The following is a 15,670-nucleotide window of genomic DNA, read 5'->3' as shown; positions in this document are numbered from 1 at the left end:
AACGTAATATTATTTTAATTAATAATAAGCTAATTTTCATTATGATGACTATAAATTTTATTAAGAGGAATGAAGTTCAAACGTTTTTCAAAGCAGCTTCAGTATACCCACTGTGCTTGATAACAGCTGTAATCGTTCAAAGTAACGATACCACGATTTATGATGTGATAATGCAACATTTTTCGCCACAAGGATGATACATCAACTCTGAACGAAAGAAGAACACGAGTATATTCAGTTGTGTCCAAATAAGTACAACGGCAAAATGAAAAAAATTATTTTTCCAGAAAATATAGAAAATTATTGGAAATTCTTGAGGAACCTGGCAACATTAATACAGACCAAAGCTATCAACATTTTTCTCAGCTTTTTCTATCTTCAATTGACCAGTAAAAGATCTGCGGCTGGCAACCAACGATTCGTAACGTGAACATTGGTCGCTTAAAGAGACAAGAGAGCTACATACCAGCATCGGTCGTAATTCGATTCCTTTGTCGAAGGAATTTTACCTGCAATCCTGAAAACCTCAATCTACCTTTTGCTCATCGACTCTTTAGATCGCGAAGGAATCTATGAGAAATAAAATCGTTTCCATGGTACTGGAATGAAGAGAAAAACAAATCTTTATTTTTACACTTTCTTACCTCTAAACGTTACATTTTGTGCATCAGAAATAAACATTGTTAAGTAGGCATTAAAATGTGAGAGCTGAAGGCTAATACGACACCGATATACTGTGCCATTCGATAAGAATAAGAAATGAAATCGACCGTTTATTATCCGAGGATGGTGAATGCGATTCGGAGCCGTGTCATTGCGGCGAATTGGACGTGTTACTAACTCGTGAAATTTCGATCAGAGATCTTTCTTCTTGTCATTGACCTTGAAATAAAAACAAAAAAACACTCATGTGGAGCAACTATTAAACGCGACTACGTTACTCGATACCATTTACTGGCGGATTGGAAGACATCGACATGTGGTTATTGTGGTTCTGCTGATGGCTCTGGACATGTGTTACCTTGGAAACAGTCGGACGACCAGCTAAGAAAGCTGCTAACCGCTCCTGTCAAAGCAATGCCAACATGTAGCGATGAATTAGCAACTAAGTAGACTTAACTTGTTAACCCTTTCAGACCTGAATTATTCTTTTTTCTCGTACTAATGTAATTTAATTTTTAGGAACTAAAATTTGGTCTAAAATTAGCGCGGAAAAAGAAAAGAAAAATATCCTGATAGTGTAGTTTTCGAGAAAAATTGGTGTTTAAATAATGGATAAATATACACGATCTACTTGTAGTTGAATTTTTGAGACTATAAATAAAAATTTGATTAGCTTCTACGTACCAATAAACGATTTGTTGTAGAGTTAAGCCTCTGTATAGCTGAAAGGAGTACTGACATTCGCGCTTTCGTTGCGTCCCTCATGCCGATGAGTGGTACCATCTTGAAATAAACAACGAAATTAATAGTTTAACGTGGAATTAAGGTAAAGGTAATACGCGACGATACTGACTGTTAACGTGGCGTCTGCAACCGCGAGTAGTTGATGGGAAAGGTTAACGAGAATTCTGCCAAGATCTCGAGGAGATCTTTTTGCTAATGTTGTGGTGCCATTCACGAGATGGACGATGCGACGTGCGGATTCACGAGTAAGCAGAACCAACAACTGTTCCAAAGTTGCTGGCCGAGCTTGATTTTCTGGTTCAGGCAAACTTAACGTTGCCCACAACTCTTTGGCTTTTTGATAGGCTAGCTTTGGATCCGTTGCTAACTGCAAAACGTCAACTTCCTTATCTTCGTACAAATAATAGGTCTATCAAAACGGAAAAATAGTGGACTGTTGGAAAGGATTGTCAATTGTACCTCGATGGAAGACAGTTCGTTCGGATTGTAAGTCTATTGTAGTCTGGTTTATCGATATCCACGTAATTGGAGAACGATATTCAAATGAGTTTTCTACTTTTTAACTGTTGTACAAAAGTACGATACACGTGTAACAAGATATTTTAATCTAATGTTTATACATTGGTGTGATTATTAAAAATAAAACGAAAAGATTAAACGTCACTTTTTTGAATTTTACGTTTCATGTTTACTTGCCATGTTTACTTACCAGTTCTATAACGTACAGGAGTACATGAATGCACTCTGTTCCCTGCTCCTTGAGGGCTCGAGCTTCTGCTAACGTACGACGCGTCAATCTTCTTTGTAATTTTCTAGAGAATCTGGCGCCGTGTTTAATGGTCCGCGTAGCCTTGCTCACAGATTTGGAAGGAGTATTTTCTGAAAAAATTACTTTCATGGAATAGGCATCTCACAGTTTTCATACAAAAATAATTTGGTGTACCAGAAATAGAAGGAGTAAGTGACTTTATCGATTTAGGAGACATTGAGAAACGGTAAGAAGAATGCTCTTAGGATTATTTTTTAAAAATTTTCATGGTGATGATTTTAAACAAAAAAGCCATATTTTCATTCAAATGGCGAGGAGGATGTTCGATAAAACTTAAACAGAAGCAAAACTGCAGAGACGATCACTGTTTAGTGTTCTGCTAAGTAAGAACATAAACGATCATCAGTGCCTACGGTTTTTCTATCCATCGTTCTATCTGGCATTGAAGTCTCCACCTCGTTACCTCTGGTAGAAATCAGTGTTCATAAGTCTAAGGTTTGTATTTAGACTCTAGGTCTAGCTAACCAAATGGTTTCATTTGGGAGCTACATAAGCTATTCTAGTCTGGCAGCCTGTCACAGTCAGACCTGTGATAAACCGCCGAAGGGACTGCTTTCATCGCTCCAGGTATAACTCTATTGTCACTCCTCGCTAAAGGAAACTCGTGTCTACGTGACCTGTGGCACGTTTAACATTTTCCAAGTAGCAAAGGAAAACTGTTACAGTTTACGTAGCCGGTGTCATAAATCTGGTCGAATGCATATTCTTCTATACTATTTATTTATTTATTCTATATATCTATTATCTAATAATCTATTAATCCATTATTTAATCTATATTATATATCTATATTATTTTTAAGGCTCCAGACTATTACTTTATTTAAGAAGAGATTTTACTCTGTAGATTCTTAATATCATGATAGTTTTTGACCAATTTTTCCTTCCTTGAATTGCTTTATGAATTGATTGTGTGTATATTAAAAAATCTTAAACAATTCTTTATTTTATGTTTCGATTTTCAGAATATTAACACTCTTTGTTATAACATATATAATAAACTGTAAGCATTGTCTTTGACCTACCATCTATAACTTTGTCGGCGGGATCAGGAGGCAAGTAACGATCAACGTATTTATCTGCGACAGTAAGAGCATCGTCCAATCTGTCCGCTGCAGCGTTCGCAGCTTGACTTCCTATCTGCTTTACACTTCCGGCACGCATCAGCACAGGCCTGACGATTTTGTTGCTCACATATTCCCGTGCGTTGCAGTACATCTTAATAACATACAAAACGAATTGATTTAAGAAACATCAAATATGTACGTGGAGTAGAAGAGAAATATTTAAACTTGAACTCAATTACATAGATTATTTATCAACGTAAAGTTTAGTTTATTTCTCAACAAAGAAATTATTTCTCAGTTATGTGTAGGTTTACGAAATGAAGTAATACTTTAATTTGACATCGCTAGATAATAATTTTAAATAATAAGTAAAAACTAAACATATCGTTGGTTTAAAATATTTACAAGCTTAAACCGAGGGATTATTTAATGAAAATTTGTTAAACACGTTTCTTATAGTATAGACACGTGAACTTACAAGATGGGGAGGTAGGTGCACGGCTGGCACTCTTTGTTCAACGATGTCGATACCTTTGCAGAGCAGCAGATCGATAGTCATGATCGCCCCGTTCAGCGCGTAGATCGCTGGCTTCGCCGATGCCGTTGCGATCGCGAATGAATGTTCAGCAGTGCCCAAACTCCAGTTCATCAATGAATTTGATCGCTAAACATTGAAAGTTTTGGTCACTTTATATTAAAAATGATTCTGTGTAAATAAATGTTTTAATCTATTTCGAATAACAATTTTCGAAGAATTCTACCAAAGGTTGTATGAAAATCATACGTTTATTCCTTGATTTTTCTTTGGTGTCCACTAACTTATCAGTACACAAAACTATAGGGTTGTATATAAACAAAATTTAAGGTGATCCTCCAATGGAAATGATATTTATAGACGAAATGATGGACTTGTCTTACATTTTTTAATATTAGGGACATTTCTTAGGTTTACCTTTATCCTATCGTACACATTACCAGCAATGTGTATACCGTTTTCCACGATAGGCAGACTGGAGATTCTGGCAACTGACTCGAAATGTGGCAAATCGGAGTGCCGCCTTTTCGCATTCGTTCGCGCCATTTCCAAGATCGTCGCTGCAACCATATGGAAATCCTTAGTAAATGTATTGTAGCATTGTTAAAAATATTAGAAAGAATAAACGACAGAATCTGTTACGTTCTGTTTAAATGTAAATCAACATGTTCACGTTTGCAAGTTTATTTTGTACATTGCTATGGGTCAAATCGCACGTTGTAGTACTCGGATCTATTATGGCAAAACACACAGATTGGCTGGTTGTGAGTACTACGTTGACCTGTTAGAGCATACAAACACCAAGCAAATGGTATGTCGTAATTAGAATTATATAATCAGTACGAGTGACTCCGCAGATTAGAAGTATGAAATACAGACTGAGTTGAAAATTACTGTCGGAACGCGACACTAAATCATTCAAGTATCAATCTCTGGTGAGTCCAACGAACTTATCGAAATAGTCACTGTTATTGATTATAATTAACAGATCGAAGAAGGATTCCTTTGGTTTTCTAAACAATATGTAGTAAACAAAATTCATTTGTTAGTACAAACATTTTAGGAAAACATCTTTAACATTTATCGACCAAAATATTCCGGCGATAAGAATGAATAGATACATATTAATTTCGAATTAAACAAATTAAACGAAAGAAAAATTCCTTGTCTACAATTTTCGAGGGGCGATATTCTCTTTTTGTTGAGGAGATAGTTCTACATCATCACAACATTTTTACATCATCTTTCTAGTAGCAATTTTATTTTTAAAGATCAGGGAGACCCATTTCGTGGAAACCAGCCGGTAGTTCGACATAGTTATACGCGTAAACATTTAACTTTTTTACCGGCTCCAGAGCAATAATCTTCATGTTGACAAAATGACGTCACGCGTTTCGAACTTGCGACGATAAGATTTTAAATACAGGTCGATACCCCTATCGCTATCACTCTTATCGAATCACTAATATTTAGTGTCTTCGTGGCGAGGTCACGAAAGAGGCTCGGGTGAAAAATTCATCAACTTCGAGGATAATCGCATCTAGGTACCGCGACAAACGGATGCTGCGAAGCTATCTATTTATTTCAACGCCGCTCAGTCCGTGCTAACGCGCCAGAACGATCGCACGGGCACGTATTCGTTTCAGGAACGATAAAAAAGAAAATTGCTTTCAGAACCAGTATCGAATCCGAAAATGAGGGAAAATCGTGCTCGACCAATTGCTAGCTGTATTGATTAGTGAAATACTCACCTCAGGACGTTGGAACGTTGACCGGTAGCGGGGGAAGGTTCCGATCGCGTAGAAATTATATAACGGAACGTAGCAGGATGCAAAGTTAGATGGAGAGGCAGAAAAGTTGGTGTTTCGCCGAAGAACACGCCGCTAACTGCACGTCGCAGAGTGCGAAACAGTATCTCATCGGTTTGACCTATGACACGCTGATACAGGCGCGGCAACCATGATGCCTCACGAACGAAACTTTTCAGATTCTGCTTCGTCCCCTGGTCCAATAGGATCGATAGAAACGTCCATAAGAATCGGCCCGTATCAAGATCAGTCGTGTTCCCACATTCAAATACCTGCGACCATAATTGTTCTAAGAGGGGTATACGTGTTCCGAGTAATAAAAATACCAATCGTAAATCATGGATATGCACGTGTTGCTAAATAGTAATTGCGGTAGGGATCGATATAGGTGTTCGTTCGGTTATCTGCGAATTGAGTTTTCTTTTTTGAATGCAGCACGTTAGGAAGCGTGACACTATCTTGGATTAAAGTATAAAAATAAATTTTGGGGTGCTTGCCTGGGATAAAAATAAAATTGATAAATATCTTATGGTCCTAGCCATCGGGTATTCGATGATATCTGTATACTATCTACACGGAAATACTGTCTGAGTAGGTTTGGGATAATAATTAGTGGGGGCGAAAATATCGAATAGCGTTAATGGATATGATATCTACAGCAGATACAATAATATCAATAATTAAAGGCTAAAATTTTGTTCCTCTGACAAAATATTAAATCAAGGTTGGTTATTTTGAATGTAGGTAATTTTTTATTTTGCGCCGCCTCCGAAAAGGTTGGGTTGTAGTTAATATGCTGTATTTAATAATTTAATCAAATTCATCAAGAGCTGGACAGTATTCATATAAATGAACTAGAAATTATTTCATACATTTTTGTGCAGTTTCAATGTTTTTCGAAGGCCCCTATTAATTTGTATTTAGTAATATTCTTACAACAGTATTAATTTTCAGCAACCAAAGAGTGCTTAAGACTCATCTACAACTTTCAAGATAAAGTAGAGAAACGCTTAAGTTTAATTATGGCGCCACGATAGGTAGGTAATAATAGGCAGCGAAAATTCACAATGGGAAAGAAAACTGCAGCGAAAAAACTAAATTATCGGCAGCAGACGTTCTTAATTGCTATTCAAAGTCCACCACATATATATATATATATATGGGTTGGAATAGTAACCAGCTGGATAGATGTGACCAGAAGTACGTCTTATTTTTTCAGAGTAGACATATTTTGAAAGAAAGCATAGCGATTCAGTCGCGTAACGCAAATACGCTCGCGATAAGTACTATCTTTAGTTACGAATAAATATGTACACGATACAGGCATATTAGTCTAACACGGCTAATATTATTTTGATGCTATCGCTCATACATGTTAATTTTGAATGGTGATTGATTCATTGTTTCATAAAAGCAGTGGAGAATGAATGTCCTCTTCGTGATAATTAACATATTTCATTCATAATTTTTTTAAAGCAATGTACGTATGGTAAAAATTGATTTTCAAACACCTGTAAAATCCATGATTTTTGAAATCTTTAAAAAATCTTTGAGGTACGTTTTAGTATCGCCAAAGACTGCAACATACTCATATTTGCACAAAATCTGACACATGACGGGTCGTCATCGTCAAATTTGTCAAAGAATGACGTGTATATACAACCAGAGCATTCACTGAATACATTACGCATGACGTATGATATGTAGGGTCCATCGTATGGACTATGACCTCAATTATTGTACAAGTTATCAGCTTATAGTCCTCAAAGAGTATATAAAGAAATCGTTATACTTATTTCGATGATTGATGACGATTTGTTTACTTTCAGTACCGGTGCCATTAACACTACAATTACTCAACCGATTATGTCAACTTCTTTTTAAATTTGAATCATTGAATACACGAATAGAAAAGTTTATTAATGTTTTAACAACGATCAAAGTAAATTTATTTAAGAAACCAATGATTCACAGTTGAAACCCTACAGCAAATTAACGAGTCAATTGTCGTAAGACCACGATGAGATGGAGCAGTTGTGGTAGAGTACAATAAAACGAAAGAAGTCGGTTAATACCTATATTTAGTACCCAGATATCGCAGCTTCGTGTGTGAATCAATTAATTGTTGAAACGGATAGTCGCTGATCACGTTGTCAGTAACTTATTTCTTTATTTATCGCCGCTGTGAAACGCTTTCGCGAGAAAATGTACTTTGCGAAACGATTCAATGCTTCTCGACTCTTTTATTACTCAGGCAAGAAAGTATTACGGCTAATGTAATTTTCATTTTTTTTTCTTCTTCTCGCTATTCACGATTGCTTTTTCTACAAGTTCAATGGAACGTGGACTAAGGGTTAAAAATTCCCGTTGGAATTTAGTGGAAGCGATAACTCATCCAAAATATAACTTATATAAATTCCAAATAATTTAGATAATTTCCCAAAGGTTGAAGTTTTGTGGAAATAAGACACTCGTAAACCAAATCACGTTTCAATGGTGTTAAAAACAGTTGAAAAGGCGAAACACCCTTTCAGAATGAATTTAGAATGTATAGAAATGTAAAATAAAATAAAATTTTCGTTGTGAAGAATTTGCGTAATATTCTTGAGTTTCAGTTGCATTTTTAATACTATGATAAGATACAGTTAAGTTGTTAACAGAACCTAATTGGTGCAAAGTGGTCGTCCTTTCAGCAGAAATGAAAAGGTCGGATTAATAGACACTCATTTCGATGGCGAAGAGAATAAAGGTTTGACACTCAACTCACTAACTAGCAATGTCGAGCGGAAAATTGCTGGCATTCATCTCGAGAAATCACTCCAGTGACATTTCAATTAACAAGGAATTGTCGTTGCACTTTTCTGAATCTTCGTATTCATTAATGATAAGTGTGTCTTCTAAAGGAGTCATTAAGTATGTATCGACACGATAAGATTGTCTGTATATCTGGTGATATTCCACATGAAAACTATCGGAATTTGAACATTTATTTTAGCGTTGGTAACGTTTACTAAAAACGCGGATTGAAATGATCTTACCGTTATCACATATAATTACGTATATTTCTATTTGTAGTGTTAATGTAGGTAACGTAGGTATGTAGGTAATGTAGATTCACATACCCAGTGTCGATCTCTGTCTGAGCTTAGCACTAGTCTAATTTTTTGAAATAATATTAGTGTTATGAAAGCTTTATTATTGATTGGTAGAATGAGATTGGTAATCATTGCTTTACTACCTTTTTACTAGAAGTATTTAGGTACGCAAAGTTTCAAGTGAATTAAAAATTCCAAACATTCAAAGTATCAACGACGGTTTAAAAATACTTGCAGTGGTATCGAAAGTGGCCATTTGGGTACCGCGCGCGGTGATCGAGCGCTATCGCCTGAATCATTATGGCAGCGTGCACCGTGTTCCCTAATCGCGACATAAGCGAGCTATTTTTAAAGCGCACAGTAACCGAGGATGAAAAGTGATTACTATACAAGCGCCAATGAAGAAAACGAAACCAATATGAAAGAAATGAACTGTTTCGAATGATTAGATCGCTAAAACATTTACATACTTGAAGTTTTACTGTAGCACAGAGGATGGACAAGATAGTGTAGACACCTGTGAAATACATTATACAGTTTTGATCAGTCTTGAGTCAGAATCGAAATAAATACAGTTTTGTATTATCGTAGTTCCTTCATTTTTTAATTCAACATTTTGAGCAATTTAACAAATATAATATTTTCCATGATTTCTTTCTATTTGGTTATGTTTTTTTTTTTATTTTAGTAATTAATTTCTGGTACTATATTATCAAACAAAAATGGTTGCAAAATATATAAAGTTTGTTTTTTGAAACTTTAAATAAAGTACTTTTCTATACACTTTATACTCTATATTCTATTTCTTCCTCCCTGGATTACACAAACATTAAAATATTCACTCAACAAAGTTACTCACCCATCGGAGCCTCATCACTCGATCCCTTCGAAAACGGTGTTCCCATCATCGTCTCACAAAAGAAAATTTACGAACCGTCTCACGTGACCGGTCTGAAGGAGCGCGAGGAGAGATTGACTAGATCGTCGTCACGTTCAGCACGTGACTGTCTCGTTACGTTGTCGAAATATGCGACAACGACGCCCAGTTATATCTATTTATTCATCGGAACACAACAAGCACACTGTCCCATCGTTCCAGCATTATCAACACCCCTATCCAGTGTGCGTGTGTCCCCTATCGATTCATACGAATAATGTCAATGAGAAACCATCAGATCCGTTTATGCGTCTAATATTAGCCTCAATCAAAGTCAATAAAGGAGAAAATAACGCCACACGTGTTCGCGCTATAATTCATCCTCTGTAACGTACACGTGACGCGATTCTTCGCGAACGTATAAAGGTATCTTGATCTTGAACAGGCCAATATTCCATCCAGGCATCCTCCGCAGCGCGAGGTTCTCAAGATCCCGATCACCGTAACGGAAACAATCGATTACGCACTCGTACATCATCTACGGACATTGATTACTTGTTTTTCGCGGTGATTAATTACGCGAGGGTCGTAAAATCGAAGGATATATTGTCCCGTGACTGGCGGACGTATTTAAAAAAGGAGAAGCGGAGAAAATCAAGCAATCCGGTCCAAAAGGAAGAGAATTCCACGAGAAGTCCACGATCCAATCTACGTACCTTTCAACAATTTTTACCCGCTCTGTTAAAACGAAATTATAATTAGTCGAAGAACGAAACAAATAGACGCGATGCGTAATCTCAATACGCAACAAATCCTCAAAGACGAGGAGTGCTTTGAGATAATTCGCAAAAAGCTCCATAAGGACTCCATGGAGGATTTCTCGCTGATCACTTACGAAGTCGTGCCCATAGACAAGGTGAACGGCTTCATGGGCCAGTATTTCACGCTAAAGGCTACCGTGGCGTGTCCGCAGTCGCCCTTGGAGACGAAGAATATTAATTTCTTCACGAAAATACCGCCACCGACCACCAGCCCTCAGTATGACTTTATCCAGCAATACGGTAGTTTCAAGAAAGAAGTCGCTCTTTATACTACTGTCTTCCCTGAAGTGTTAGACGGACCCGACAAAAGATGCATCCCAGAGTGCTTCCTCGGTGTGGAGAACGACGTGATAGTCTTGGAGGACATGGCCAACAGCGGCTACGAAATGACGGACAAGTTCAAACCGTTTGATCTCGAACACTGCAAGATCTTCATGAAGACTATTGCCAAATTCCACGCCAAGTCCTTCATCTTCGAGGAGGTATACCAGAAAAATCTGCACGAAGAGTTCTCCCATTGCATGCAGGAGACTCTCTGGCCTCTCAAAGATGGCCGTTCGAAAGCGATGTTCGAGGCTGCTGTGAAGGGCATCGTTTCCATGGTGGATGAGATGACTGAGCTGAGCGAGGATCAGAGAGAACAATTCAAGAAGAAGATGATTGACTTGTCTGCTGATCACGCGGGGAAACTGTTGCCATCCTCCAAGCATAAAAACGTTCTTTGTCATGGAGACTTGTGGGCGAATAACATTTTGTTCAAATATGATGAGGAGGATAAACCTATGGAGTGCTGTCTCATCGATTTTCAACTGGTCAGGTAAGAGTCCAAGGAATATGACAGTTGGTACCTAATTGTAACATGCATTTCGAAGTTTACGTAAAGTATAGCCCGCATTCCTTTCCAAAATTTTATGTTATATTAACCCCTTGCACTTGAGAGGTGGCTCTCGGTCACCACTAGGTTCGACGCAGCAAATCAACCAGCAATAATGTTTGTTTAGGTTTCATTTCTTTGGAACTAGAAGTGCCAATAAAATGATTGTCGGTGAGGCGAAGGTGACCTGATTCTCAAATCTCAAGTTAGTTTACGATCACGAATCGAGCTACATGTTCGAAGTCAATCTAAGCTTAGCATCCGTGACAATAGAATGCTAAGAAAGCGGTTAATTTAACTCCTAAGCATTGAAGTTTCGAAGCCACAGCTTACCTTAAGATATAACATAACGTAAATTTAAGAAGTATTATAATATAACAACGTAAACATAGAAGGAAGTCAGGGCAGAAGCATACCTAACTCTGCCTGCAGTTTCAAGAAAATGATCGGCATCGATGATCTGTCACTAAGGTGACCTTAGGTTTCTAGAATATTCTCCTACTTCTTCTAATCGATGTTCTCTCGACTTCTAATCGCATATAATGAGCCCAATGATTCGCTGCCACTTTCCCTTCCTATCTGCTGAGCACGAGTTCATCGTCTTCTTTTAGTATCTTTTGTCTTTGTTTCTTCCCTAATCTATTGTCCCTCTTTATTTGCTATATTCATTTAGCGTGGTCGCTGTCATATCGACTACTATCCTGGTTTTTTTTTTATTATTATAGCTGCCAGATGTCGCCTGTTAATTGCCATGTGTCATGCACAAGTTTCCACTCCTATCTGCCACGTTTCTTCGCGATTGTATCAAGCAATACTTCGGTTATCTTTGTTGCGTCCTTCCTTGTTCCCCCTGTACCTTCCACGTCTTCTTATTTCCCGTTGCTAAGATTTCTGGTTTCATTCTGTCTCGACCGACTAGTTCTCCTCTTTCCCTACATAAATCTGCGTACAAACTTTCCTATCACACATTACACACGCCTTCCCATATCTGCGGCTGAAATGGCGCCACCGCAGTGTTTTTTTTTTTTTTCAAAGCTATCAGCGACAGATACATGTTTACGTGTAGGTGTTCCGAGTTGAACGATCCTTCCCATAGTTTTGAAGCTTCGCAACGACGTTACACAAATTTTCTAATTAAAATTTATTATATTTATAGATATTTTAGGGTGGAAAATTTTGGAAAGAATCTTATTCGGCATAAGTCAGCCTTATTTGGCTTACGTCGTTGATCATTCTGCAAGATTTTTGCACGTGTTTTGACTTGTATAGATTTCTGATTCCACTTATTGCACTTTTAATGTTAGTTCGTAGTATTGCCACACGAATGAAAAACTTTAAATAATATAATAAAACTAAGCAAAAGGTGGGATAGTTTTTAACCCACCTAACTTCAAAAAGTTAAAGAAGGTTTCAGTAAATGGACAAAACTTTCGTTTTTATAGAAACGAATTTTCATTGTATCTCTGTTTACGTGTTTCATTGGAAATTGAATATTTTCATGTTAAAAGAACATTCCTCGGATATAACATAACACGAAACGTGCATATCGCAAATTTTGTCATGCATTGTCATTCTGCAGAATGCAAGAGCAGTTTACAAACTATTCTTTCTCAATAAACCACAAAGTATCGAGCATTATCGTCTTGCCGTACAGTTCTTCCGGCGATCAATTATCTGCTTGTTTAGACTAGAATACAGTTTTGCAGACAAACGATAGCATTCTTCCGTCATTAAGCAACAAATCGCGTCCTTCATGAAGTTCTCAGACAGATATTTTGAGAAGGGTCAGAAGAGTAATAGCTATGCGTCAATCTATTTACTGTTCGATATCAATAACATCCATTAACCATGAAACGCTAATGAATCTGAAAACAAATCACAAAGCACGATTTACACCCACACACACCAAACTCTACACAAACCGTTGTCTCTTTTAGATACAACCCACCTGCACACGATATTCTCTGCTTTCTGCAATTCACAACGACTCGACAGCAGCGCGAGGAACGCGGCGAAGAATTATTCAAAATCTACCACGAATCAATGGCGGACGCTCTGCGCGAAGCCAACCTAGATATTTCCCAAGTCTTCCCGTGGGACGAGTTCATCGGAACTGTCGAAGACCTGCGACTCATGTGCATGATTCACGGAGTTCTGAATATACCCATCATGCTACTGGAACCCAGCGCGGCCAGCAAGTACTTCGCCGACGAGCCACACCTCTTGGAGAACATCCTCTACGTGGACAGAACGCCCCTAATCTGCGAGCAGCTGAAGAGCGTGCCTGAATATCGGGCCAGGATGCTGGATGCACTTCTGGAGCTATACGACCACGTGGCTGGATAAAGCTGTTACGAATTTTGGGACTTGTTTTGAGTGTAGATATCAGAGATGCGATATACCGATCCTAATCGCTAACTTGAAACGTGAGCGATGAGCACAGCGAGAGGCGGTCTAAATAGTCCCAGACTATTTTGCAGTGGAATAATAGTAATCGTGATAAGAGGCAGCCTGTTGCGTTCAACATTTAGAGAATGCGATAGGATTGAATCCTTAGAGGTCCCTGTATTCTTGTAGTCTTATTTTTTATTAGATTTCCTTGTAGAGGTCATGTCTACGTTAATATTAAATTTTAGATGAGCAAGAATTTTTCGCGTTGCACATTTAGGAATTTATAGTGAACAAATTTCGGTCCATCGTTGAGTTTTATGTATCCAGCCGTTGATATTCGACGTCGTTGAGTATACAACAGCGATGCTATTGTTATCTGTCGAGGACTGTGGCTCGATAATAAAAATATTGTCCAATCATTACTTAAAATACTTTAAACTCACATGCGCGTAGCATAATATTGTCTATACTTACTTGCAAATTGTGGTAACAAAAATGGGAGTATGAATTGGTAATTAAAAATAATCACTATAAACGCTACGAGTACAACGAATTCAAAATCATGAGGACATGGATTACTCCGTCAGCGTGGGATGAACGATGACTGCAACGATGAAGAAAGACTTGTTCGACTATCTAAATAAGATAATCACAAACGAAAATTGCACATCGAAAATTGCAGTTTCGCGTTCCCACGCTGCCAGTCTCATCCTCCCCAAGCCATGCTTGTAAAGTACCTGTTTGTTTTTATTAAAAAATGACGTGAATCCGCTCGTTGAAATGTGAGGCATAAGGGGGCTCTGGAGTTTACTTTTATGTATATAATTATTTATATCATCAATTATAATGAATATATAGTTATGTACAATATTGAATCTCATTCTTTAACAATAACATCAACAACATGATTAAACAACGTTCCTCATTGGTACACAAATTGTAAATGTACAGATAAAAAAGCATTAGATGAGGTCAATGAGGCATCGAAGGTGGCGTACGCTCAGCGTGCCTTAATTTTCTTCTCTTTATACATTTTATAATTCTCATATTTATTGCAAATTATTTTAGTATTTCGTTCGATTTCTTTTGTTCATCATCTTCATTTTCATTTGTTTGTTTGTTTTTTCTTTTTTTTGTTCATTTTGTGGGTTTCATTATCGTTAATTTTATATATATATATATACTTCGTTTAGATACACACGTTCCACATACACACAAACGCGCCGAGTATATTCGTGCGACGCATGAGATTACGATTACGGGGGGAGGGAGGGGGAGGGGGATGATATCGATTGAATCGGTGCATGATTTAATTATTAAAGAGAGTGCATGAACAATTTGTATCTTGCGAGCAGCTAGGCACGAGTTTCCCGTCCAGAGAGTGAAACAAATCATGTTGTAAAGAACGATCGTTGATTCTCACCGTTTTGTTTGTTATCGTAACGCGTGAACGGGCGTGGTAACTCGTTTACGATCTGATATTGTTAAGTAAACGAACGAAAAAGAAGTGAGAAACGAACGAAAGTAAGAAAAGAAAGAACGGCACGAATGGGGAGACATATCGAATTTTAGGAACATTCACGCATTTTACCGAGTAAAATTCTATCGCCTGGCTGGTTCCACGCGACGCAAATCTCGATCGATCATCTAAAATTCTACACAAGGCTCCGACAAATTTCATATATTTTTTTTTTTTTTTGGTTTCGTTTTTTCACATGATGCACCATTTCCGCAAAAATTTAACGCGCGAATTTTTGTTTCTTATATAACGCAGCAAGGCGAGGCAAGGGTCATCGTGAATTTTCTAATCTTTCACACGATTCTAAATCTTGGCTACGCCAAACAATTTCACGAAAATTAAATTAACCTCTTACTATGAACACACTTGTCTTTTTTTAGTAGTACGTGAATTCTTCTTCTTTACGCCTCGTAAAATCTAATTTTATAAAAGAAACAAAATTTCGATT

The 15,670-nt window shown here is 37.5% G+C and overlaps 2 protein-coding genes across 3 annotated transcripts; one reads left to right on the top strand and one right to left on the bottom strand.

The window, feature by feature from the left end:
* Positions 1-597: 597 nt before the first annotated feature.
* On the bottom strand, positions 598-9,833 carry LOC128874378 (lipid storage droplets surface-binding protein 1). Of its 2 annotated transcripts, XM_054119125.1 has the most exons (11): positions 9,600-9,833; positions 9,211-9,257; positions 5,589-5,917; positions 4,255-4,397; positions 3,781-3,966; positions 3,261-3,453; positions 2,117-2,286; positions 1,517-1,774; positions 1,348-1,446; positions 949-1,066; positions 598-882 (listed from the first exon to the last, which is right to left on the bottom strand). In XM_054119125.1, the coding sequence occupies exons 4-11, from the start codon at positions 4,381-4,383 to the stop codon at positions 875-877; spliced, it is 1,161 nt and encodes a 386-aa protein (XP_053975100.1). In that variant the 5' UTR covers positions 4,384-4,397; positions 5,589-5,917; positions 9,211-9,257; positions 9,600-9,833; the 3' UTR covers positions 598-874. The 2 variants fall into 2 exon arrangements, with proteins under 2 accessions (XP_053975100.1, XP_053975099.1); XM_054119124.1 differs by having other exon boundaries at positions 598-1,066; positions 9,600-9,826.
* A 216-nt stretch (positions 9,834-10,049) lies between these two features.
* Positions 10,050-14,122, top strand: LOC128874377 (uncharacterized). Its single transcript, XM_054119123.1, has 2 exons — positions 10,050-11,255; positions 13,250-14,122. The coding sequence occupies exons 1-2, from the start codon at positions 10,405-10,407 to the stop codon at positions 13,656-13,658; spliced, it is 1,260 nt and encodes a 419-aa protein (XP_053975098.1). The 5' UTR covers positions 10,050-10,404; the 3' UTR covers positions 13,659-14,122.
* Positions 14,123-15,670: the final 1,548 nt, after the last annotated feature.

The sequence above is a fragment of the Hylaeus volcanicus genome, chromosome 3 (genome assembly GCF_026283585.1).
Source record: "Hylaeus volcanicus isolate JK05 chromosome 3, UHH_iyHylVolc1.0_haploid, whole genome shotgun sequence".
In the NCBI taxonomy this organism is placed as follows: Eukaryota; Metazoa; Arthropoda; class Insecta; order Hymenoptera; family Colletidae; genus Hylaeus; species Hylaeus volcanicus.
Note: the sequence above shows the minus strand (reverse complement) of the source record. Positions and strands in the feature narration are given on the sequence as shown.